Here is a 27,434-nt window from a genome sequence, read left to right on the forward strand (position 1 = left end):
TTATTTAACTTCTATGCAGAGTACATCATGAGAAACGCTGGGCTGGAGGAAGCACAAGCTGGAATCAAGATTGCCGGGAGAAATATCAATAACCTCAGATATGCAGATGACACCACCCTTATGGCAGAAAGTGAAGAAGAACCAAAGAGCCTCCTGATGAAAGTGAAAGAGCAGAGTGAAAAAGTTGGCTTAAAGCTCTACATTCAGAAAACGAAGATCATGGCATCTGGTCCCATCACTGCATGGGAAATAGATGGGGAAACAGTGGAAACAGTGGCTGACTTTATTCTTTTGGGCTCCAAAATCACTGTGGATGGTGATTGCAGCCATGAAATTAAAAGACGCTTACTTCTTGGAAGGAAAGCTATGACCAACCTAGATAGTATATTCAAAAGCAGAGACGTTACTTTGCCGACTAAGGTCCGTCTAATCAAGGCTATGGTTTTTCCAGTGGTCATGTATGGATGTGAGAGTTGGACTGTGAAGAAAGCTGAGTGCCGAAGAATTGATGCTTTTGAACTGTGGTATTGGAGAAGACTCTTGAGAATCCCTTGGACTGCAAGGAGATCCAACCAGTCCATCCTGAAGGAGATCAGTCCTGGGTGTTCACTGGAAGGACTGAAGTTGAAACTGAAACTCCCCTACTTTGGCCACCTGATGCGAAGAGCTGGCTCATTTGAAAAGACTCTGATGCTGGGAAAGATTGAGGGCAGGAGGAGAAGGGAACGACAGAGGATGAGATGGTTGGATGGCATCATCGACTCAATGGACATGGGTTTGGGTGGACTCTGGGAGTTGGTGATTGATAGGTAGGCCTGGCGTGCTGTGGTTCATGGGGTCGCAAAGAGTTGGACATGACTGAGCGACTGAACTGAACTGAACTGATTGAGCAAAATATCCATTTTCTGAAAATATTTGGCCATCCTTTAATAGATTTCATCCCAGGAGGATAACAATAAAATATACGGAAAGGTGACATTTGGATTTATGCTGATTTTAAAAACAAGGAACAACTTTACTGACGTATAGCTGATGCAGAGTATTACGTAAGTCTATAAGTTGATGTAGAATATTATATAATCACAATATAGTGAATCATAATTGTTAAAGGTTATACTCTACTTATAGTTATTATAAAATATTTGCCACATTCTTTGTTATACAATATATCCTTTTAGTTTATTTTATACAGAATCATTTGTATCTTTTTTTTAAAAAATATTGACTACTTCATGAAGTGCATTTCATTCTTGTGCAGGGGCCCATGCTAACCTTCTCTGTATCATTTCAATTTTACTATATGTGCTGCCACTTTATTTATTTATGGCCACACCATAGGGCATGTGAGATCTTTGTTCCCCAATCAGGGCGTGAACCCTTTCCCCTGCATTGGAAGTACAGAGTCTTAACCACTGAACTTCCAGGGAAGTCCCTCAAATAGCTACTTTAGAATAAATGTTTGTGGGTTTTTTTTTTTTTTTTTTGAAACATATTGACTTGCATATCCAAATGAACTCTCTGGAAACCCTCTGAATGTTGCCTTATGATCAGCAGGAACAAGGAGGTCTTGGGACATCCTGGTGATGAAGATGATTCTTTGTGATGGTCAGCAGGAGAGGGGACAGTGGGCTTTTATAAGTAAGCACATTTCAAAAAGCCCATTTGAAAGAGAAATTGAAGTAGGTTTGAAAAAAAGTCACCTATTTGTCTGTAAAATATTTTAAATACAGCTTTTCCAGGGGATAATACATTAAATAATTCACTGTTATTGTAGCTTTTCAGTTCTGAAGTCCTATTAACTATGAAAAGGCCTCCTTGATGCTTAAGCACATCCTGGCAAGAGTTCAGGACTCCTGAAACAGAAGAAAAATCTTCAGAGTTAACAGAGAGAAAAAAATTTTCATGTTATTTCTCCAGAAATAATTTTACATGACTATGTTGGTTACCTTTACCAAACTCAGTTTTTAAAAACTTATGCTATAACATGAGACATTAACTTGATTTTTTAAAAAATAGTGACTATATAATAAGTAAACCACAGTTGTCAAGATGGTGGAGTAGAAGGACGTGCACTCAACTTCCGCAAGAACACCAAAATCGCAACTAGCTGGTGAACAGCCATCAACAGGAGAACATTGGATCCCACCAAGAAAAGATACCCCACGTCCAAGGGCAAAGGAGAAGCCCGAACAAGACGGTAGGACGGGAGAAATTGCATTTAGAATTAAACCTCATACCTGCCAGAGATACTGGGAGGGTGCAAACAAAGCCCTTGTGTGCATCAGAATCCAGGGAAAGGAACAGTGACCTCCACAAGAGACTGAGCCAGACCTGCCTTTGAGTGTTTGAGGGTCTCCTGTGGAGGCAGGGGTCAGCAGTGGCCTGCCGCAGGGACAGGGGCTCTGGCTACAAAAGACCTGGGAGGTGTGGCGTGCAGCATAAGTACTCTTGGAGGAGGTCACCATTAACACCACCACAGAGCCATTGAGCAGACGACCCATAAACTGCAGAACAATTATACCAAAGAAGTTCTTGCACTGTTGCAAAAGTTGTAGAGCCTACAACAGGTTCCCCAGCCTGCGGATCCAGCAAAGGGACTGAGAACTCCCAGGGAATTTGACTTTGGAGGCCAGTGGGATTTGATTACAGAACTTCCGCAGGACTGGGGAAGCAGACTCTTGGATGGCACAAACCAAACCTTTTGCACACCAGGACCCAGGAGAAACAAGCAGTGACCCCACAAAAGACTGATCCAGACTTGCCTGTGAATGTCCAAGAGTCTCTTTTGAGGCATGGGATGACAGGGGCCCTGAATACTACAGTCCTGGGACCTGCGGCATGCTGGTGAAAGTACTTTTGAAGGAGGTTGCTATTAATGCCATTACCCCTATCATAGTTTGGCCTCAGGCCAAACTACAGGCAGGTAACACAGCCCCACCCATTAGCAGAACCAGAGCAAGACCCAGTTTCCCCACAGCCAGCCCCTTCTGTCCGGAAGCTTCCACAAGCCTTTAATCCTCATCCATCAGAGGAAGACAGAATGAAAACCACAGTCACAGAAAATGAACCAAACTGATCACATGGCTCACAGCCTCATCTAATTCAAAGAAACTGTGAGCCATGCCATGTAGGGCCACCTAAGACGGATGGGTCATGGTGGAGAGTTCTGACAAAATGTGGTCCACTGGAGAAGGGAATGCCAAACCACTTCAGCATTCTTGCCTTGAGAACCCCATGAACAGTATGAAAAGATAAAAAGATATGACACCAAAAGATGAACTTCCCAGGTTAGTAGGTGTCCAAAATCCTACTGGAGAAGAGTGGAGAAATAGCTTCAGAAGGAATGAAGAAGCTGGCCCAAACTGGAAACAACGCCCAGATGCGGATGTGTCTGGTGGTGAAAATAAAGTCTGATGCTGTAAAGAACAGTACTGCTTAGGAACCTGGAATGTTAGGTCCATGAATCAAGGTAAATTGGAAGTGGTCAAACAGGAGATGGCAAGACTGAACATCAACATTTTAGGAATCAGTGAAATAAAATGGACTGGAATGGGCAAATTTCATTAAGTTGTTACATAGTAACAATTTCTCTGAATTGAGTATGGACTAAATATGAAGAATGTGTGGTGTGTATGTGTGTGTGTGTGTGGGCAGGTGCTTGTTACTAAAGTGAATTCTAACCACAGAAGAAAAAAGAGCCAAAGACAAACATTTTATTTTATAATGACATTTAATCCACTGGCATTTTATACAAAATAGACTTATAGATAGCATTTGAACTCTTGTTTCAAATAGTAAACATGCAAAAGAAATGAAGTATAAGAATATTCAGACTGTAAATGAAAAATATTGCCTGCCATATCAGAATACGAAAGATGTTGCAGCCATTAGCCATTAACTCTGTTCCCAAGGGTGAGCCTTGAAGGCACTCAGGATAAAAACACAGAATGCCCACCATCAAGCCCCCAGTCACTGCAGGCACCTTCAACAGTGCACCTTGAGGGGACTCAGGAAGGAAAAGAATAAGAATTGACCCTAGAGAGCTAAGGTGCAAATCAAATGAATGATTTCAGTGAGCTCAGACTTTTGCATCTTCCCATACTTAGAAAACAGTTACATTCATTAACTTGAAATACCTGGTTTTCTTTAATCAGTAATTTTTTAATGTTCTGATCACCTGGTCTTTGTTGCAAAACTCCTATGTATCCTGTCTCCGCCCCCCCCACCTCCCCTCCTCCCACTCTTTGGAGCAGTCCTCAAAGCTATTTCAGAGAATGCCTCCTGAATTTAAATCCTCAGCAAGTCTGCCAAATAAAACACAATTCTTCTAAAATAGACCATTTTTAAAATCCAGAAAGCACTGTCAAAAAAAAAATCATATTACTGTTTACATACATACATTTCCTTCTTATTTCTTACATAAATTATTTTCATTGGCTTCAGTTATAATCTTTGGGACTGAAGATGTAGTATGTACATTAAGGAACTGACATGATTAGAAAGTGCTGGTTTCATTGTAAATCCTCCTCCATTTGGAAAAAAATACAAGAAAATACATAGAATATTCACCCTGTAACTACTCACTGGCAAGAATCCATTTGACCATCTGTTGTATGAGTCACATTTCTTCAATTAAATAATCACTGATGTAAAGAGACAGCTCCAGATTTTGTTAAAGTGTTTTCACACTGGATATGTGGGGCTCCGGATCTATCCATTCCATTCCATATACTCATTGGATGCTGCCATTTTGTTTCAAGTCTAGATAATGGGAAAAGAAGCTGAGGCACAGGCTTTTAGGCTTCACGTTCTAATGGGAGGTAGTCGAGAAGTTCATGGATACGGTTGTCATATTCTGTCCTCATGGGAACCTTAAGGAAAAAAAAAGATTAAGGCACTTTTTATAGTTTCTTTCACTGGGCTTATCAAAGATTAGTTTTGAAACAAAGATATTTTCTGTAATTCTTATTCAAGTATATAAAGAACTGGGAATAAAACTTGTTTGAGTTGGGAAGAAACAAAAGAACAAAAATATTTATCCCACCCATCCTGACTACATTCTCTTTTGCAAACCTGTTCTCTCTTTGAAAATCCCATTTGAATGCATCCAAGTATCTATCACTCTTAGGCTTTGCAGGAAATAATTTGGAAGAAAATGTCAATGAATTAAAGAGGTAGAAACTGGAGGATGGAAAGAAGCTAATGTTTCGTGAGTCACAGAACTTCTTGTATCCTCACCAAGATTCTTCAACCCTGCATGTCTCACCTGCTTGGTCTACTTATGTGTGATGTAAAATCTCACACGGCTGCCCAGGATTCCTATATTTTTATGAGGAGCTTTTCTTTTTTTTTTTTTTTTTATTGCTCTTGGAGGAGTGAAAGGGAACTTGTCAACTAACGTCTGTTTTTCCTTCATCTAGTTTCTGCTTTGCAAGATATTATAGCTTCTGATTTTATCTTTCTGGGCACATTGTTTCAATTTCTCTCTATAAGTGGGGAGTTCAACCAATTTCGTCCTAAGGATGCCACACAGACATCTAGACATGTGGTGGGCAGAACTTTGCCTAGTATGGTCATCATATACATCCTTAGAACACTACACAGTACCTCCCAATAAACAGAATCATCATAGCAGTCCTCATCAGGTGGTTGTGCCCAGACAGGTATCTTTAAAATTGCACCTGTGAAAGCGGGGAGAAAATAAGTCATGTTATGAGGCTGAAAAGGAAAATCAACTTGCTTAGTAATTAAAATACTGTTATAAAGTCGTCCCCTGGAGCTTACATGATTACTGTCAGAAGTGTAGAAGAATTTTAAGTTTATCAATGTTTAATAAGATCTATTATGCTGAGAGCATGAGGTAGAGGGAAATGCTTATTTTTTATGCTCACCTGTGATTAGCCCTCCAACAAGTGCTGTTGCAATGGAAGAACCTAGCGCAGCTACTTGACTGACTGCTGCAGTCCTAGGAGGCCAAAAATACAGAATTGTTTGTCCAAGATGCCAAAAAAATCCCGCATCTCCCGAGGGTGTGCATGCTTGCCACCTTCAGGCCAGAGTGCGGCATGACATACCAGCAAACAGTTATTACAATTTTTCTTTAATCTCATATATTTTCTTTGAAACTCTTAATCAATGTTCACAAATTCTTATAAGCACATATACAAGAACCACCTTTCTCTTCAAAAATGATGAAAATATCTTCCTCAGAAAGGGTTTAGTATTTCTAAAAATGTAATTGGAGATCAGATTCAACAAATATTTATTGGGTGCTTGCTCTGTGCCAGCTTCCCTTCTAGGCAGTGAGAAAGGAGCAATGAGCAAAACAAATGGAAACTGACATCTCTCCTTACCCCATCCCCCTAAAAGCAATTGTGATGAAACGGAAAATCAGAAAAGCTGATTTTAGCATATAGTGTAGGGACGAGATATTAAAGTGTGTCTCTGTATCTCAGAAGGGCTTCCCAGGTGGCTAAGATGATAAAGTGTCTGCCTGCAATGCGGGAGACCTCGGTTCGATCCCTGGGTTGGGAAGTTCCCCTGGAGAAGGAAATGGCAACCCACTCCAGTACTCTTGCCTGGAAAATTCTATGGACGGAGGAGCCTGGTAAGCTACAGTCCACGGGGCTGCAAAGAGTCGGACACGACTGAGCAACTTCATTTTTTCTTTCTGTATCAGATTTCATTCTCTCTCTCTCTCTCGATTTAAAGAGTTTAATCTCTTTCTACTGATGGAAAAGTTGCCCAAGAAATGTATAATTATTGTAAAAATATACAAAACCTTTAAGAAAAAGAAGGGGAAAAGTTTAATTTCCCTCCAATCCTATCAGTATAAACATGTAAAATATAAACAACTATTTTTATAAAAATGTAATCATATCATGATACTGGGTTTTCACATTAAAATTTAATGTTCTTTTATGTCAGTAAATGTAGATCTAGATCATAGCTTTTATTGCTAGAGTATTACACTATACAAATATACTGTAATTACAGTTCTATAGATTGAATATTTAGATTACAACTTATGTTTCATATTTTTAAATATGCTGTGAGAATAAATCCTCTTATGAACATGCTTATGGACTTGTCCAATAATTTCCCTAAAATAAAACTTAACTAGAAATGGGATTATTTGTAAAAGTTTATATACTTAATTAGGCCTTTTCCAAATAGGAACTTGTACAATTTATATCTCCATTTTGTTACTTTGTGTTAGTCACTCAGTCGTGTGCGACACTTTGCAACCCCACTAACTGTAGCCCACCAGGCTTTTCTATCCAAGGAATTCTCCAGGCAGGAATACTGGAGTGGATTGCCATTCCCTTCTCCAGAGGAACTTCCCAACCCAGGTATCAAACCCTGGTCTCCTGCCTCGCAGGCAGATTCATTACCATTTGAGCTACAGGGAAGTCAGATGCTGTGAAAGTGCTGCACTCAATATGCCAGCAAATTTGGAAAACTCAGCAGTGGCCACAGGACTGGAAAAGGTCACTTTTCATTCCAATCCCAAAGAAAGGCAATGCCAAAGAATGCTCAAACTACCGCACAATTGCATTCATCTCACATGCTAGTAACGTAATGCTCAAAATTCTCCAAGCCAGGCTTCAGCGATACGTGAACCGTGAACTCCCTGATGTTCAAGCTGGTTTTACAAAAGGCAGAGGAACTAGAGATCAAATTGCCAACATCCGCTGGATCATGGAAAAAGCAAGAGAGTTCCAGAAAAACATCTATTTCTGCTTTATTGACTATGCCAAAGCCTTTGACTGTGTGGATCACAATAAACTGTGGAAAATTCTGAGAGAGATGGGAATACCAGACCACCTGACCTGCCTCTTGAGAAATCTGCATGCAGGTAAGGAAGCAACAGTTAGAACTGGACATGGAACAACAGACTGCTTCCAAATAGGAAAAGGTGTACGTCAAGGCTGTACACTGTCACGCTGCTTATTTAACTTCTATGCAGAGTACATCATGAGAAACGCTGGGCTGGAAGAAACACAAGCTGGAATCAAGATTGCCGGGAGAAATATCAATAATCTCAGATATGCAGATGACACCACCCTTATGGCAGAAAGTGAAGAGGAGCTAAAAAGCCTCTTGATGAAAGTGAAAGAGGAGAGAGAAAAAGTTGACTTAAAGCTCAACATTCAGAAAACGAAGATCATGGCATCTGGTCCTATCATTTCGTGGCAAATAGATGGGGAAACAGTGGAAACAGAGGCAGACTTTATTTTTTTGGGCTCCAAAATCACTGGAGATGGTGATTTCAGCCATGAAATTAAAAGACGCTTACTCCTTGGAAGAAAAGTTATGACCAACCTAGATAGTATATTCAAAAGCAGAGACATTACTTTGCTGACTAAGGTCCGTCTAGTCAAGGCTATGGTTTTTCCTGTGGTCATGTATGGATGTGAGAGTTGGACTATGAAGAAGGCTGAGCACCGAAGAATTGATGCTTTCGAACTGTGGTGCTGGAGAAGACTCTTGAGAGTCCCTTGGACTGAAAGGAGATCCAACCAGTCCATTCTGAAGGAGATCAGCCCTGGGATTTCTTTGGAAGGAATGATGCTAAAGCTGAAGCTCCAGTACTTTGGACACCTCATGTGAGGAGTTGACTCATTGGAAAAGACTCTGATGCTGGGAGGGATTGGGGGCAAGAGGAGAAGGGGATGACCGAGGATGAGATGGCTGGATGGCATCACCGACTCGATGGACATGAGTCTGAGTGAACTCAGGGAGATGGTGATGGACAGGGAGGCCTGGCATGGTGGGATTCATGGGGTTGCAAAGAGTCGGACACGACTGAGCGACTGAACTGAACTGAACTTTGTTACTTTAGCCACCATTCAGTATTATAATTTATAATATCTTTATCAATATTATATACTGAAAAATGGATAACTTGTTTTAATTTGCATTTCTTTGATTACTAGTGAGGTTGAATATTTAATATATATTTCAGTTCAGTTCAGTTCAGTTCAGTCGCTCAGTTGTGTCATAACTTTCCTTCCAAGGAGTAAGCGTCTTTTAACTTCATGGCTGCAGTCACCATCTCCAGTGATTTTGGAGCCCAGAAAATAAAGTCTGCCTCTGTTTCCACTGTTTCCCCATCTATTTGCCATGAAGTGATGGCACCAGATGTATGATCTTAGTTTTCTGAATGTTGAGCTTTAAGCCAACCTTTCACTCTCCTCTTTCACTTTCATCAAGAGGGTTTTTAGCTCCTCTTCACTTTCTGCCATAAGGGTGGTGTCATCTGCATATCTGAGGTTATTGATATTTCTCCCGGCAATCTTGATTCCAGCTTGTGCTTCTTCCAGCCCAGCGTTTCTCATGATGTACTCTGCATAGAAGTTAAATAAGCAGGGTGACAATTTACAGCCTTGAGGTACTCCTTTTCCTATTTGGAAACAGTCTGTTGTTCCATGTCCAGTTCTAATTGTTGCTTCCTGACCTGCGTATAGGTTTCTCAAGAGACAGGTCAGGTGGTCTGGTATTTCCATCTCTTGAAGAATTTTCCACAGTTTATTGTGATCTACACAGTCAAAGGCTTTGGCATAGTCAATAAAGCAGAAATAGATGTTTTTCTGGAACTCTCTTGCTTTTTCCATGATCCAACAGATGTTGGCGATTTGACCTCTGGTTCCTCTGCCTTTTGTAAAACCAGCTTGAACATCAGGGAGTTCACGGTTCACGTATTGCTGAAGCCTGGCTTGGAGAATTTTGAGCATTACGTTACTAGCGTGTGTGATGAATGCAATTGTGCAGTAGTTTGAGCATTCTTTTGCATTGCCTTTCTTTGGGATTGGAATGAAAACTGACCTTTTCCAGTCCTGTGGCCACTGCTGAGTTTTCCAAATTTGCTGGCATATTGAGTGCAGCACTTTCACAGCATCATCTTTCAGGATTTGAGACAGCTCAACTGGAATTCCATCACCTCCACTAGCTTTGTTTGTAGTGATGCTTTCTAAGGCCCACTTGGCTTCACATTCCAAGATGTCTGGCTCTAGGTGAGTGATCACACCATCATGATACTCATTTGATTTTCTTCTTTTGTAAGCTATCTGTTAATTTTACCAGAATTTGCCAAGATCTTTTACAAGGTACTAAAAGATGTTTCTGATGAAAAGTATTTCATGATAAAACAGGCTTGGAACATGCTGGATTAGACAAAATTAACAGCATTATTAAAGTTAGGCTGCTATGATTTGAAAAATTGTCCCCTAGGTATGTTAACTTCTCCTTGTTCTATGTTTACCAATAAACCCAATTTATATTTTCATAATCTGAATAGACACATATGAGTAAGTAGGCTTGACTCTAGGACAAAGTATTGTATCTACTGTGTGAGATATGTGTGAATTTTGTCCACATATGTGAATGGACTTTCCAAGGTTTGCCCCCTCAACTTCTCTTGAGTAAATTAAATTGTTGCTAAGTCTGTATACCCAAGGACTAGACTCTTAACCATGAAATCTACCCCAAATCTGGCCACTGAGCAAGAATCAAGCCTATTTACTCTCATGTGTCTATTCAGATTATGAAAATGCAAATTGGGAAATGTTTCTTTGGCCCTCAGTTATGTCTCTTTGGCTTCAGTAAGAACAGTACTTACAAACTATGGTCTGGATTGCTAAAGAAAAAACTCTTATCACTGGGTTTCTCCAAGAGTGAGAGGAAACAGCACTTGACCTTGGGTAACAGGAAAATATATTCTTTCACTCACGAGTCAGATTTCTCCAAGGCTACGGTGATGATGCCAGCAAGGCCTCCTATCACACCAGGTAAGCCATGTAGGTTATGGACCCCACATGTGTCGTGGATTCTCAGTTTAGTAGTGAAAAATGGCTGAAATTGTAAAAAGAGGAAGCCTTATTATTATATCTATAGCCTTGTTAGCTATAGAGAGCCCTGTGACTAAAATAAATGAACATGCAGGAAAATTTTTATGTCCAGGCCAGTTTCCTATCTACATCTGAAACCCACTTACATCAAAGAATATGAATACACTGGTGGCAAAACTTCTCATTTCAGTCTTAGGAAGATGGATGTGATGGTAAGTGATTTAAGTCCTGCTCATTCTTACCTACTGGTGGGATCTTAAATCCTCTGAAAAGGGCTCAGAGTCTTTAATTATGCAAAGCAAACATCATCAACAAATGTCAATCACAATAAAAACTGAGAAAAGTAATACAAGAACTTAACATTCAGTTCATATTTTTACAAGTAACTGATATCCACAAAAGAAGGCAAGAAAGAGTAGAAACCACTGAAACACTGACATGTTGAGTGCTCAAGAAGAGGTGCTTAAGAAAGGACTTTTCATAGCGTTTCTCTGCTGGTGGGATATGAGAGAAGGTGATGGGGCAGGTCCAAAGTTTGACTGAGAGTGTCTGTTAATACTTACAGTCAGGAACTTGAACCCAAACACGGAGACCACTCCTGCGATGCTCCCAATGATCATAGCATAATAGGGGGGAATCTCCATGTCTGCACACGTGCCCACAGCCACTCCTCCAGCCAGAGTTGCATTCTGAATGTGAACCTGTGTGGAGCACAGAAATGTGAGTGAAAGGAGCAGGAGTGCAGAAGGTCTGTAGCAATCTTGGGCTCGATAGATTCTACACACATTCTTCAGTTGGAAGGGTGATAGATTCTTATTTAAGAAGGCTCTTTGTAGTTCCAGAAGGCCCTTCTTCTCAGCAGTTGACCTGTAGCATCTTTCTTATAGGGTTCCTCGGTTGCGCACGAGAGATCGAGTTAGTAAGACTAGGGTGGGAAGGGATGTGGCAGAATCAAGAGAAGTTGTGGGAGGGAGGGAATATGCAGCAGTTACTCTGGCAGTGTTCTGCCTCTCTATGCAGCTTTGGAAGGCGTTTATGGTTACTGTGAACTGAAACAGGCTTATGGCTGCTGTGTGCTTTGCTGAGTCCGTGATATTCCACTAATCAAGGACAGGATGTAAAGGCATTGAAATGCACGTATTACACATCAAAGACAACAGCTTTCACCAAGTGTCACTGTTCTGGGAACATTTGAGAATGCAGGAAAGAGGGACCAGTTTCCATTTACCAGAATTCATTAGAAAACTTATATTCTGGCTGTTCTGCCAAAAGAAAAAAGGTTGTCAGTACTTTTGAAAGAGATCCACTGAGCCATGCATGATTGCTTCTTTTAATTGTTTTCGTTTTTTTTTTTTCTCATGAAACAATTTGTAGAGAACTGAAAGACATGTTCTTAGCTATGTTTAGAAATATTTTGATACAATATCTTTTTTCTCTCTCAGTTTAGAAGAGTGGCCAATTTGAGGATTATTCCTTCACTGACATTTCTTCAGCTCATAGGCAAGAAACTAAAAAAAAAACCATTATGGGGGGGATTTAAAAAAATGTTTTATTTTGAAATAATTATAGACACGTAAAAGTTGCAAAAATATTGCAGAGGATTTCCATATATACCACATCCAGTTCCCCTCAATGTTAACATCTTACATGATCACAGAACTAAGAAATTAGCATTGGTGTACTACTATTGAAGACCTGATTTGAATTTTACCAATATTCCCACTAATATCCCTTTTCTTTTCCAGAATCCTATTCAGGATCCCTGGAGAAAGAAATGGCAACCCACTCCAGTATTCTTGCCTGGAGAATCCCATGGACTATAGCCTACCAGGCTCCTCTGACACGACTTAGCAACTAAACCACTATTCAGGATCCCACAGTACATTTAGTTGTTATTTCTTTGAAATATTTGCTGTTAGAAAAATAGAATCAATTTGCACTTTCTCACTCTTTTTCTACCCTTACAGAAAGTGCTGTTTCTAAGAAAGATTTTCTGAAAACCTGGGGACAGTTGGCTCTATCAATAAAGAAACATGTTTCAGATCTTTGATTTTTTGCTTGATTATATTCCCGTGCACATGCTCAGTCGCTTCAGTCATGTCCGACTCTTGCAACTCCATGGACTGTGGCCGGCCAGGCTCCTCTGTCCATGGACTCTTCGAGGCAAGAATACTGGAGTGGGTTGCCATGCCCTCCTCCAGGGGATCTTCCCAACTGGGGGATTGGAACTTTGTCTCCTGCATCTCCTGCGTTACCCACTAAGCCACCTGGGAAACCTGACTATATTCCCTGTAAAACTGTAAATTCCTTGATAATATTTTTTTAATTTGTCACAGTACACATCTGAAAAATAAAGGAATGTTATTTTCAGATTATCCTCTAAGGTCTGCAGGGCTGTGATTTGTTTGGGCAGCTCAGCAGTGATGCAGAAATGAGTTACTCATCAGAGCAGCCATCAGGGTCGCTTAGCAAACTTCCATGGGGGTTAACATGGCACTCACCATATTGAGCTTGCCTTGGCTCTCGAGAAGGCTGGAACATGCATAGGCTATGACCACGGAGGCAGCGAGAGAGAAGTATGTGTTCACGATGGCCCTGTACTGATTCTTTGCATCACTAGCAGTGGCAGAATTAAAGCTAGGCCAAAATATCCATAGGAAAAGAGACCCTGCAGTAAATCACAGAAACAGATATTACTAATCGTTCTGAATATGAAAGACAGTCCAGAGGAAGTCGTTTACCTTGGGCACAGACATGCTGTTTTTACTTTTAGGCTTTGTTATCTAAGAGTTAGGGGGCAAGAGAGGCATTCCCTTGTGTCTGAGCAAATAGACAAGAATCAGGCAACTTCATCGCAACTCACCAATCATCGCAAACAAGTCCGAGTGGTATACCGACTCTTCATTGGGATGTCCTTCTTTCAATCCGGATCGATACAGGATGCCTGCTACAGCCAAACCAAAGTAAGCCCCAAAGGCATGGATGGTCATCGATTCTCCAATATCAGAGGCCTGAGGGGTGGAAGCATTCATGTAAATAGAGGTGACAATACAGGAGGGAGGTCATTAAGGACTGCTTCATGCATTAAACAAAAAAGATCAAGAGAGAGAATGAATGTGTCAGAGAAAGGGGAATAAAACAGGATCATGTAAAAAAAAGGCACAGGCATTGGAGCAACACAGAACTGACTTTCAGTCCTAGGTCAGGTACTTCTCTGATGTGACTTTAGGCAAATTATTCTACTTCTTTGAATCTCCAGTTGTGTGAAATGGAGAAATGTTACCCAGCCAGTAGAGTTGTGGTGGGATTTAGATGGGACCGTGTTTTTCAAGGGCTAGGTCTTTAGTGGGCACTTAATACATTTCAGGTTACTTTTTCAGGTTAGACAGATTCTTAGTGCGATATTATGCATTGCACCTGATACAAAACAAGTATGACTTTTGCATTCATTGACTCTGCTATGATGCCATGAAAACCAGTTGAGGTCCAAGATTCATTTGAAGAAATATATTTTAGTCTCTCTTTAGAACACTGAGTGGATATGATGCATTTTCCTACAGTTCTTGTCTCTAGAGGGAAAGTTCAGAGTGCCAAACCCAAGGCATTGCTGTGTACTTATTAAAGTAGAAAAATGATGCAAATTTATTAATTTATTTAAATTTTCATGCTTGATAAACTCTTACATACCTTGCAGGTCCAGTTTAGCTGTCACTTTCCTCAAAGAAACCTTCCTTGATTCCACAATATAAATTAGGTCTTCTAGGTATATTTCCTCAGAGCCCTTCTATTTATTTTTCATAGTATGTGTTGCAATTTATAGTAATAATTGTGTGTGTGTTTGTGACTCTATGTGTAGGTGGTTGAATGTACAAAAATTTGTTGGATGTCTGTCTCCCCCACTAGACTGTAAACTCTATGAAGAGACGTTTGCAACTGAATCACCAACACATAATACCTAGAAATTTGCCAAAGTATTTGTTATCAAGTCACATATTCAATAGAAGAGTAAATGGACACGAATTTGAGCAAACTCTGGAAGACAGTAGAGGATGGAGGAGCCTGGTGTGCTGTAGTCCATGAGGTCCCCAAATGATGGACACAAGTTAGCAACTGAACAACAACGAGAATAAATAAAATACTGGAGAGTGCCCGACATATTTGATTTCTCTTGGGGGAATCAATTAGATTTTCATGGAGGGGAAGACATTTGATCTAAGCTTTAATAAAAGACTTTGAAAGGGCAATTCACTTAGTAGTTGAAATATAAAATAGGAATTTGTCATTGATAGAAAGTGTATTTACATAAAAAGAGTTGTAGAGCTAGGAAATTCTGGGTTTGAATTCAGATTCAGGCAGGTTGGTCATTCAGTATCTGTGATCATCAGTTTCATTGTATATAAATGAACCATAATAATGCATCATAATACCTGTCTAACACTGTTGTGGTGTCAATGCCAGTAAGTAATGTTTATAGAATTTCTAGTTTACAATAGTTACTCAAATTATGACTATGATTATTACTTGCTATGGTGTCGTGGCCACCAAGGTTTGTCTCTGCTTATTTATGGTGGGCATCTAACGTGTGTTGTGCTGTTCAAAGCTAGGTAAGTGTCAACTGAACCCTTACCGAAAATATCTCAAAAACCAGAAATTCATTGGCAGCAAACACAGTAATTTCTAAAATTGTCATGATCAGCATCTGGATTGGACTTGTTTTTCCCAGGACAGCTCCAAAAGAAATCAGAACGGGGACTGTACTGAAGTCTGCTTGTATCATGCTGAGGGAAGAAGAAAGAAGACGTTGAAAAACAATGCACACCTCAAATTTGTGAGTTGTAATGAATACAGCATCCCCTTGTCCAGAGTTCAAGCCCCCTCTCCCCATCTGTTCCCTCCCGTCAGGTGCTTCTTCCAGACCTACTTTTATCCTCTTCCACTTCCTTGCCCACCCCCACCTCCATTCACCATGCAATTTTTAGTTACTCTTGCATTTCCTTTAGCCTTCCTGTTCTTTACTTCTTTTAGGGTTTTACCTTATTTCTGTTGATCTGATAAATGAATTACTTTCTGGAGCCTTTACATGTCAAAAACAGTCTCAGAAAAATTACTAAAGAAGGATTTTTGCTCTCTCTAGCTGAAATGAAAGGAATAATAATTTTATGGAAGGGGATTTCTCATACCCTTAAAGTCAAATCAGAGAGGATATAGACATGAATATATGGCTCATCTCAGTCGAGCAAGGCATTGATTTAGATCCTTGGATCCCAATGATATTTGTTTCATGGAAGGGAGACAATCTGCAAACTAGTTCAGAGTCTGACTTTCGGGGGACTAAGAGGAGAAACAACTGCTCTGAAAACACGATTGGAAAGTAATGGGTGCTCACTTTTTGATTTCTATTTGGAATCTCTGTCCGTGGCTACGAAAGAGCCCCTGTATAAAAGTGCCCCATTGGAGTCCCAGAGCAGCTATGAGTAGGTTGATGCCCACACCACTGAAGCCATATTTCCGCAAGAAGGTCATAAGGAAGCCGAACCCAGCGAATACCATAACATGCACATCTTGGAAGTCTGCAAAGGGGAGAAAGAAAAAGAAATCTGCATAAGAGGAGCACTGAGAAAGTGTGACATCGTAGTATATTCCATTTACTAAGTGCTGCATCTTTTTCAGAAAACACTACAAAAGGAAAGTTAATTGCACAGCCAAAGGCTGGGCTGCAGGGCCAGCGTGGCTACTTACCCGCGAAGCGACCTTGGGCAAGTGATTCAGTGCTCGAGCCTTGTCTTGGAAGACTATGCACTATCATACTAATATGTCTTCCATCCTCTTCCCGAAGAGTTTTCTGTTACTTTCCACGTGAGGACACCTTTGCTAAATACAGTACCAGAATCACCTGTTCTTGCAGACTTTCCTAGTACTTCCAGGGAAAATTAATATTTCTTCCAGTCTTCCCCAAACCTCAGCTTTACCAGTTGTTACATTGCATTACCATTTATTTATCATGTATCATACTGTAATAGTTATTTGATGAGGGGTCCATTACCTGCACTAGATTGTGAGTTTCCTGATTGAAGGGTTTAGGGCTTTCTCATCTTTTGACCCCTGAATCTGTCACAAAAGCCTGCATATAGAGAATGAGGCACTATTGGCTAAATGATTGAGATGGTATCTTTATGTCTCAAATGGAAATCTTAACAGATCATTATTTAAGTCATATGGGTTGATGTCTTTGTTTGCACTTTCTAAGCCAATGGAAGGAAGGCTGTATCCTCTTGAGGAACAAATTCTCGACTTGGAGATGGAGATGGAGGCTGAGGTTCCCCCAACAGTGTCACATGACTGTGTGACCTTGGGCAAGTCACTTCTCCTCAGGGCACTTTGGCGTTCTCATTTGCAATACTGAAAAGGCTCTATTTCACATTTTCCAGGGCTGTAGGGAGTGCTGTGAGTGACAGCTCTCACTTCTCTCTGAGAAACGCTCTTGTCCAGTCACAGCCTTTCCCTTGGGTCACCTGAACCCAATGATTGGTTCACAACAGCATCCCCTCACCTTGGGAAAAGAGCCACTTGAAGCTAGACAATCCCAGTCTCAGAGTTTCCTATGAGGCCACCTGAGGCTTTCTCTCTCTGCCTAATCCCTTCTGCTGCAGGTATTGATCATAAAATATGCCCCAGTAAACTTCCTTCAGGCTAATGCTGCTCTAAGAGTCTATAGCACCTTCCTGGGGGCTCCCCTTCTCTCTGTAGAGCTTTCCTGACTTTCTTTCTGACATAACTTGCATATCACATTTTTTTCAAACTTTGCAAGTTAAATCCGATGCACTAATCTGTGGCAGTGATCACACACCTGGAAGTGGATGAAGATGCTGTGTTTCCAAGGGTTCCCAGTATTTGAAAAGGGCTGGCTGAAAGTGTGGGAACCCACACTATAGTCTTATTCTATGACAGATACCAGGACAGGCAGAGGTTGGCATCATGTATTGAATCACAAGGGTCTTTTGGTAGTTTAGAAGCTAGTCTCATTTGTGCATGAGTCCAGAAAATGTTAAGAATAAAGACAATGAGAAAACCAGACCCAAACTTCCTAATTCAGGCACACACAGCATCAGCCTTTTTTCGACCCCATCCAAGCAGTGAGTCTTTTGATTATTTTATTGTTCATTGGCTCCACCTCCCAAGAGAGTCAGTATGAGGAGGGTGAGAAGGGAAAAAATAAATTTCGAAAGATTCTCTTTCCTTAGCAGCTGTGAAGAAGGTCTCAGAGAAGAGAATGCTGTAGTCTATTTTTCCTAGTGAGATAATGCATATTGGCAACAATTTGACTTATACCCTCATTCTGAATGCCCACCCTCATCTCATTGCATATCCACCCAAAAAACTTCTGAATTGGGATTTTACCTGACTTATCAACAGGCAACTCTCAAATTGTTTGGTTTTGGAAATACAGGTGACTATATATATACATATATATATATTTTTTCTTTACAAATTGTTTTTACCACTTTTTAATGTAAACATTTGATTTAGGTCATAAGCTAAGTTGGAATGGAGCTCAGAGAATATGCCTGACTTACTGACTTGCTATGATTTTACTAGACCTTTCTGAAACTCAATTTTCTCCTCTTTTAAAGAACAGTTTGGATTCGATGAAGTCTAACGTCTCTCCTAGCTCTACAACTTCCTTTGCTGATATTTATTTTATTGATGCATAGTTGATTTATAATATTGTGTTAATTTCAAATGTACATATAACAAAGTAATTCATACCTGTCTATCTATATTCTTTCTCAGATGTGTTCCCATTATAGGTTATTATAAGGGTTCCTTGTGCTGTACAATAAGTCTTTGTTGTTTGCTTGTTTTATTTGCTTTTAGATCAGACTCTAAGATCCAGAGAAATTAGATAATTTACTTATACTCACAAAGCTAAAATAAAAGTAAGAACCCAGTCTACTGACTTCACTGGGTTTTTTCATTCCTTCAAGCTACTTTTCTAAATTTGTTTCTTTTTTTCCCCTAGAGTGTCTTGTTCCTCCTATAGTCTGCTGATTTAAAAATATGGAGTAGCCAACTAATTTAAAAATTGGCTTAGCCAATATTTAATGTCTCACACTAGGAGTAATAATTCTTCAGATTCCATCCTCCACCTCCTTTCGTGGTAAATCAGACATTTTCCCCTTTTGTTTTTAATTTTTCTTATAAAATTTTTCATATCTACAGAAAAGTAGAAGAATAGTATAATGGACACACATATATTTATCACCTGGATTTAACAGTTGTTAGCATTTTACTATGTGCATGCTTCATCCCCTATTTTTAATGAAATATTTTGAAGTAAATAACAGACATGACGTTTCACTCCTAAATACTTATGTATCCCTAAAAATTTAAGGACATTTTTCTACACAATCACGACACCATCATCATTCCTGGCAGAATAATCACAATTTATAATTATAATCTACCACGTCATATTCAGATTTCCCTAGTTGGCCCCAGAGTAGCTCTTCCAGCTGATGGAAAACGGGACGTGCTGTAGGAGGGAGGGATGTCCTGTATTGACAGTGCTCCGATTTTTTTTCTCCTGTAATCTCATGCTTGTTACTGCTTTTCGCCACAAGGGGGCCTAAGAACCTCAAGAAAGTGAAGTCGCTCAGTCGTGTCTGACTCTGCGACCCGGTGGACTGTAGCCCACCAGTCTCCTCCGTCCATGGGATTCTCCAGGCAAGAATACTGGAGTGGGCTGCCATTTCCTTCTCCAGGGGATCTTCCCGACCCAGGGATGGAACTCAGGTCTCCCGCATTGCAGGTAGAGGCTTTAACCTCTGAGCCACCAGGGCAGACCCCTAGAACCTCATCTATTATTTAAATTGCTAAAGAGAGCTTACAAAGTTGACTCAACAGATAATGATTCTGTATAAAAGTTATGGATAAAAAGGTTTATAAACAGTTACGATTATGCATTATCTTTCATCCTGCTCTAGGAATTTATTTGTGGGTAAGCACTAGGGAGAGGGTCATGAAGTCAGTTTTATGCTGCAATTAAATTATGCTGCATTAAAGGAATTCTTTACGGAAGGAAAAAGGTATTTCTTTACTGGTTGGAACTTCTGTGAAGTACTCCGACAGTACTCTGATATCTCATCTAAATCAGATATTCTCAATAGCTGGAAATTTTTAAAAATTGAATTATAATTGATTTAAAATATTGTGTTGGTTTTAGGTTTAAGGCACTGTGATTCACTTTTTTTTTCAGATTATATTCCATTATAGGTTTTTACAAGATATTGAGTCAGATTCCCTGTGCTATATAGTAAATCCTTGTTGCTTATTTATTTTAGGTAGAGTAGTTTATATCTGTTAATTCCATACTCTTAATTTGTTCATTCCGCTCCCCTTTGGTAGCCATAAGTTTGTTTTCTGTGTCTGTGAGTCTGTATCTGTTTTGTATACAGATTCATTTGTATTATTTTTTAGATTCCACACATAAGTGATGTCATATAGTATTTGTCTGTTTCTGTCCATAGCAGGCAATTTTAGCCTCTAAAGTAAATTTGGCAATGTCTGGTAATTTTATTCTGTATTTTACTACCACATTTAGCCATTGGACCAGGATATCTTTTAAAGCCCCGATAACTTTAAAATGTAATTGATGATTTCAACTCTCCCCTACCACCCCCAACCACAAACAAAATGAAACAGAGCCTTCTTTCCCCTCTACTTCCCACACATGCCTGCTGCCTAGAATGTCCTCTCCTCCCCACACTCAACTTTTTTTTGGGGGGGAGGGCAGTCTGTGTGGCTTGTAGGATCTTAGTTCCCTGACCAGGGATTGAACCTGGGGCCCCAGCAGTGAGAGCAATGGGTTCTAACCACTGGCCCTCTAGGGAATTCCTCCACATCCAACACTTCTTTACCTGGCCTACTTCTAGATGACTTCCAGGAACCAGGCGCTCTGCACAGTGCTGCTGGGCACAGCTGTAACACCGCGCATGCCCCTCTGGTTTTATCTCATTTGTTTATGTGCTTGTCTGTGCCCGTTTATCATCTATTCAGATAGACTATTGAATGAGTACTGCCGGTAAGGCATTCTTTCAGAGGGAAGTGAGTGCAAGTGTTAAGGTAGGAATCTCTAAACGGCTTGTTCCTTGGAGACCCAGCAGAAAGTTTGGCAACTGCAGCTTTTCAGGAGATGCCTAGTTTATGCAGGAATAAATGACTCACAGGTGAGAGTCGCTGAGAATTTGCCTCTTTGGGATTCTAGGGCTCTTATTCAGAGAAATGATTCTTCTGGATCAGGTAGTTAAAACTGTTCAACTCACTCTCCAATTAGAAGCGGGTTGGCTGGTTTTGTTTTGTTTGTTTGTTTTTTAATGACTGAGGGCTGGCAAGCTGTTTGCATGCAGATAGCGATTGGTCCTTAGTGAGTTCCAATCTTTTGAACCATTCGGGGGTTCATTCTGAACTTATCTTTTCTGAAAAGTGGTATCCTAGCAGTGGTATCTTTCCTCCCCTACTTTCACATATTTTGTTATTATATATTTCAAATATTTGGAAAAAAATAGTACAATGAAGAGCTATGTACTATTTCGCTAGATTTATCAGTTGCTAATATTTTCTGTATTTGTTCTCTCTTTCCACATATATCTCTCAAACCATTGAAAAGTATGACATTTTGCCCTAAACCACTTCAGCGTGAATCTCCTAAGCAAAAGAGCATTGTTTTAAATGACCACAGTATTATCCTCAGATCTAAAACTATAACATGGATACAGTAACATCCGATTTAGAATCTATATTTGAATTTATTTAACTGTTTCCAAATTGTCCTTTTATAGGATTTTTTGACCCCCTTCATCTACTCAAGTTTCATATGTTTTGTTTGTTATGTGTCTCTGTGTGCATGCTCAGTTGCTCAACTCTTGTGACCCCATGGACTGTAGCCCTCCAGGCTCCTCTGTCCAGGGGATTATCCCAGCAATACTGGAGTGGGTTGCCATTTTGTCTTCCAGGGGATCTTCCCAATCTAGGGATTGAACCTGTGTCTCCTGCATCTCCTGCCCTGCCAGGTGGATTCTTTACCACTGAGTCACCTGAGAAGCCCTTATTACATGTCTTTAGACTCTTTTAATTTAGAGTCTCTCACCATGCTTTTTTGGGTTTCCCCTGTGGCTCAGCTGGTAAAGAATTCACCTGCAATGAGGGAGACCTGGTTTCAATCCCTGGGTTGGGAAGATCCCCTGGAGAAGCGAAAGGCTACCCAATCCAGTATTCTGGGCTGGAGAATTCCATGGACTATATAGTCCATGGGGTTGCAAGCAGTCAGACACGACTGAGCAACTTTCACTTCACTTCACACCATGCTTTTTACTGATGGTATCGATTTGCCTTTAATGTGGAATGTACCACAGTTTACATTTGTTTATTTCACCAAAATTGGAACCAGACTATATATTTTGGCAAGACTATTAATACAGATGGTGTTGTGGAATTGCCATTTCATCATACCAGGTAGCACATAATTTGTTTGTCTTACTACTGCTGATGATACATCAGACCACTTGCTTAAGATTGTTCTGCCAGATGGCTCCCTATGGATATATATTTCATCCTGTGTTGCCCAATCACTTTTTACCTAATTTAGCAGTCATTGGTGAACCTTTCTAGAGTCAATTGTTACATTTTTTAATTTCAAAATTATAATTTTTATATCTATTGCTTATTTTGTATTAATTAGTTGGCATTTGTATATAAAGAACTCCAAACTGATCCCCTTACCCTGCTTTAGGGTATATTTCTGTGGACTCATTGAAGCCTTTTTCCTTTGTTTCAGTGTGTTATATTCTATCATCATCACACTGTTCTTATTCTTAATTCTCTGCTGCTGCTAAGTTGCTTCAATAGTGTCCGACTCTGTGCGACCCCATAGGCGGCAGCCCACCAGGCTCCGCCGTCCTTGGGATTCTCCAGGAAAGAACCCTGGAATGGGTTGCTATTTCCTTTTCCAATGCATGAAAGTGAAAAGTGAAAGTGAAATTACTCAGTCATGTCCGACTCTTAGCGAGCCCATGGACTGCAGCCCAGCAGGCTCCTCCGTCCATGGGATTTTCCAGGCAAGAGTACTGGAGTGGGTGCCATTGCCCCTCAATTCAGCTATTTGGTGTTCTTTCAAGTAGGATCCTGTGTTCTCCTGACTCATCCCCATTAGTGTATACTTACTTGGTTTTCCTTGTGCTTTCTTTGCCCCGACCTGGAATAAGCCCCTCAGTGGAGAAGGCAGTTAGAAGCCAAGATTTCAGTTCTATTTGAACTCACTGCTTCCAATTCTTTCACGTAAACAAAACTGTTCAACTCCAAGATCGCATACCAGAGGCCAGTATCTTATTGTTGGATTATAAAACACAGCATGTTAACTCAGTTATTGTAACAATTTCAGGTATCATTTAGAATACAAGCAAATAATTTCCTAGGAATTGTTTTCCTGCACTTGTAGTAACCCTATGCCTGTAACATATATCTAGACTGCTGAATCTTTTGTAATAAATGAATTGAAGGAGGAATTCTCTGGCAGTCCAGTGGTTAGAACTTGACACTTTCACTGCTGTGACCTGGATTCAGTCCCTGTTTGGGAACTAAGGTCCTGCAAGCCTTGTCGTGGCCAAACATAAGTAAATAAATAAATAAAATCTGAATAAATATAGGGACCTTCTTAAATGGAGATTTTAAAAATAAATCATTGTACTAATCTGTTGCTGTATCTTCCGTAATTCTTCAAGTGTGATCAGTGTACAATGTAACAAGATCACACATGGACACATGATCCCCTCAAAGTGACAAGATAGGCTAATGGATTCTAATGTTTAACAGAGGATGAAGAATTCTTTGATGTGGTTTAATGTCCCATAAGCATTAAACACCTTGTGTTTGTAGAATTTCTAATAGTCTTTAAAGAGCCTTCTTCTTAAACCCTACTTTTCTCTAGTCTTTCTGCGTGTTAGCAAGGATTAGGTCATAGTCGTGTGCATGCGCGCTCAGTCGCGTCCAGCTCTTTGAGATTCCGTGGACTCTAGCCCACCAGACTCCTCTGTCCATGGCTTTTTCCAGACAAGAACACTGGAGTGGGTTGTCATTCCCTCCTCCAGGGCACTTGCAGGGGTTGAACCTGTGCCTCCTGCGTCTCCTGCTTTGGCAGGCGGATTCTTTACCACTGAGCCTCAGCCACAGTCAGGCCTCATTTCTTGTCAAATTATTTGCCTCAACAAAGCGGTCAGCTCTTTGCTGGGTGCCATGAAAGCCAAAAATATGGAGTAGAGCTAGTTTCTCAAATGAGTTTCTCTGGGGTCCGTCATTACGTGCCATGTGACATCGGGTGTGCCACCCACTTCTGTGCTTGTGCCCTGGGATGGGTTCAGCGGCCAGGTCTGTGTGACCTCACCCCTTTCTCTGCATTGCACAGCTGAATGCAGTAAGTGAGAGGGATGCATAAACTTATATTCAATTGAATTTGTTTCAAATATAAATTAATATCCCACTTGATTTATTTTTAAATCTTCCCTGGTGGCTCAGATAGCAAAGAATCTGTCTGCAGTGCTGGAGACATGGGTTCGAACCCTGGGTTAGGAAGATCCTTTGGAGAAAGGCATGGCAACCCTCTCTAGTATTCTTGCCTGGAGAATCCCATGGACAGAAGAGCCTGCTGAGCTACGGTCAGAAAAGTGTCAGACACAATATAGTGACTAACACACTGATTTATTTGTGAAAAACTCATGACTTTCAGCATACTGCAATTGAGAACTCTTGTAATGCACTGTGGGCTTCTTAGACAGGAACTGAGCCTTTTCTGTCTTGAATCCCTGTGCTTGGCACAATGCATGGTGCTAGGCAGGCACCCTCAAATATTTGTTGACTTGAACTTTGCTTCTTAATTAGTGAATGTTTCATAAACTTCTCTCCAGTGACTTATACTGTTACATAAGTTTGGTGTACATAGGTTGTTTTGAAATGTGGGGAAAAAATATATACATATAATCAGTAAAATCATGTCGTTTCTAGGGCTGTTCTACAAAGTATTTTAACCAGTGATAAGGTAGCTGAACTGGAAGATTAGTACTAGGTGGAATTTCACATCTTGAGAGCCACCTTACTGAAGAGACAACTCTTTCCCCTTTGGCTTTATGGTTTATTACAGGATATTGAACATACTTCCCTGTGCTAGATGACTAGGACTTTGTCCATTCTCTATATAATAGTTTGCACCTGCTAATCCCAAACTGCCAGGCTATCCCTCCCTGACCCCTCTTCCTGCTCGGCAACCACAAGCCTGTTCTCTGTATCTGTGGACCTGTTAGAAAGGAGAACTTTGGATTGTCTATAGACTGGGCTGTGGAGAGCATTTTGAATGCAAGAAGACTGTTTTCCCTGTAAAATATCACTTTGTGTTCTGCTTACTGCCTTTCTTCTGGGCCCCCAGGGGCCTCTATTGCTTGACTCCTCCCTCCATTATCCTGACCCCTGCCTGTGTCCCAGCCTCACTGCCCTTATGGTGAGGAAGAGATTGGTGTGGTGTGTGTGTGTGTTGGCTGTTTCAAAGTACATTGATTGTTAATTATTATTATTATTGACAACTGTGACTTGATGTTTCCTCTGTAAAACGAAAAAGCATCCTGCCCTTGACATCATTTTTTTTTATTCCTCTTTTGTTTCTTGTATGATATAGCTGATATAACAGAAAATCCTGTTAGCAATACTTTCAAGTTATAGCCAGAAGGATAGAAGATGAAATGAAGTGAAATGTACAAATGAGTGCACAGAGTTGAACAGAATTCTTTTCTGTTTTGGTGTTCTTGAACTTGCAAATTGTAAAATTCTTGCAACCAGAATCGTTTTGGACATCTGTGTAAAGAGAACTAGATGTGGGCCCAGAGTCTCTGACTTACAGCCCTAACTGTGTCCTTTACTTGAGATGGTGCATTTTGGCTCAGCAACTCTAGGTCATAATTTCTACTCAGGAATACTCCCCATTATATATATTCCCTCAAAAAATGTAGAAATAAAAGAACAAATGTCACATTGTTTTTGAAAAGCTTAGAGACAGGCTCTAGAACTATAATAAATATTGCTATTAGAATAATTTAATACAATTTAACATTTAATAAATAATAAATTATTTGTACCTCATTAAAAAACCAGTCTATATAATAGGATTATGTTACTACCTCTCCCCCTGGTTAACAAGGTGAGGAGTATGCCTGGCTCATCATAGGCAGTCAGTAAATGGTGATTATTATTGTTATACTAACTATTTCATAACCTGTTCTTCCAAACTTGAAACTAAATCCCTTCTTTCTTTCAGTCGCCATTCCCGGGGAAGGGTTCTGCTTTTAAACTATGCTGGGTGCTCACAATTCTATTCTCATCTCAGAGAAACAAACAGTCTTCCTTTCGGAATATTATAAAACCCTCAGTACAGCATCTCCAGGGCTTCCCTGGTGGCTTAGTGGTAAAGAATCTGCCTGCCAATGCAGGAGACGTGGGTTCCTTCCCTCTGGTGGGAAAATACCCTGGAGAAGGAAATGGCAACCCACTCCAGTATTCTTGTCTAGGAAATCCCATGGACAGAGGAGCCTGGCGAGTTGTGGTCCATGGGGTCACAGAAGAGTCGGACATGACTTGGCGACTAAGCAACAACAACATCATTTATATCCTGTACCATCCTTAATACCCCTTCTTATGCCTTAGGGCTCTCACATGAAATCCAGGTTCCCTTTCCCCATTACATTTTGTTTCTAGTTTCCCCTCCAAAGTTAACTCTTTTTTTTTTTTCCGGTGGGGGAGGGATATTTTTATACCTTGCAGAACTAGTAATCAAGGAAAAAGCAGAGTCATTTACCTAAATGGGGAGGAAATCTAGAAAAGAGGGGATATATGTATACATATCACTGATTCACTTTGCCTCGCAACAGAAACTAGCACAATATTGTAAAGCAACTATACTCCAGTAAAAAATTTTTAATTAAAAAAAAGAAAAAGAAGGTAAAAAATTGATCAATTAATTCAATTCTCAGCTTCTTGTTCTGATAGTTTCATACATACAGATTCTATCCAAACACATGAACTACATAGATCAAATGTCCCAGCATAAACTTATATACCCTTAGCACTCAGAACTGTCACATAATTCTACAAGGGGTTCCAATGTAGAGTGCTACAGGTTACAATAGCCACAGACCTCACATTCTGAGAACCCAAAAATGTACAACAAGAAGCAGACGGCTCACTCACGAGGATATGATTCCATGGTTTTGTCCATGTCCATGGCAGGTAACTCGGTGCTGTTGGGATTCGTGGAAGTGTTCTTATTCGTTTCATACTGAACAAAAAATGCAAATAAAACAATCATGACAACTTCCAGGCCAATGGCCATGAGAGGGAACCTGACCCTCATGTTTGTGGCAAAGGACAGAGGCATACTGAGGGCTTCACAGGCTGTGGGAGGCTGATAAGGACAGAGGGGCTGCTCCGCGTGTGGAATTAGGCTACAAGCTCAAGGCACTCCAGTGACGCTGCAAGAAAAAAAAGGGGCAA

General features: G+C 40.4%; 1 protein-coding gene and 1 pseudogene across 1 annotated transcript; both read right to left on the reverse strand.

Moving 5' to 3' along the window:
- Positions 1-1,214: 1,214 nt before the first annotated feature.
- On the reverse strand, positions 1,215-1,312 carry LOC138069868 (U6 spliceosomal RNA; annotated as a pseudogene).
- A 3,484-nt stretch (positions 1,313-4,796) lies between these two features.
- On the reverse strand, positions 4,797-27,294 carry RHAG (Rh associated glycoprotein). The gene is made up of 10 exons (XM_068994156.1): positions 27,132-27,294; positions 16,237-16,420; positions 15,478-15,628; positions 13,714-13,861; positions 13,352-13,518; positions 11,414-11,551; positions 10,733-10,854; positions 5,892-5,965; positions 5,608-5,681; positions 4,797-4,871 (listed from the first exon to the last, which is right to left on the reverse strand). The coding sequence occupies exons 1-10, from the start codon at positions 27,292-27,294 to the stop codon at positions 4,797-4,799; spliced, it is 1,296 nt and encodes a 431-aa protein (XP_068850257.1).
- Between the last annotated feature and the right edge of the window lie 140 nt (positions 27,295-27,434).

Source organism: Capricornis sumatraensis, chromosome 22 (genome assembly GCF_032405125.1).
Source record: "Capricornis sumatraensis isolate serow.1 chromosome 22, serow.2, whole genome shotgun sequence".
NCBI lineage: Eukaryota > Metazoa > Chordata > Mammalia > Artiodactyla > Bovidae > Capricornis > Capricornis sumatraensis.

Coding starts and splice junctions, on each gene's coding strand:
- RHAG (XM_068994156.1), bottom strand. CDS start 27,294: ATGAGGGTCAGGTTCCCTCTCATGGCCATTGGCCTGGAAGTTGTCATG. Junction 16,421..27,131: donor AACCATGGAATCATATCCTC/GTGAGTGAGCCG, acceptor TCCCCTTTGCAG/ACTTCCAAGATGTGCATGTT. Junction 15,629..16,236: donor TTCCAAATAGAAATCAAAAA/GTGAGCACCCAT, acceptor TTCTTCCCTCAG/CATGATACAAGCAGACTTCA.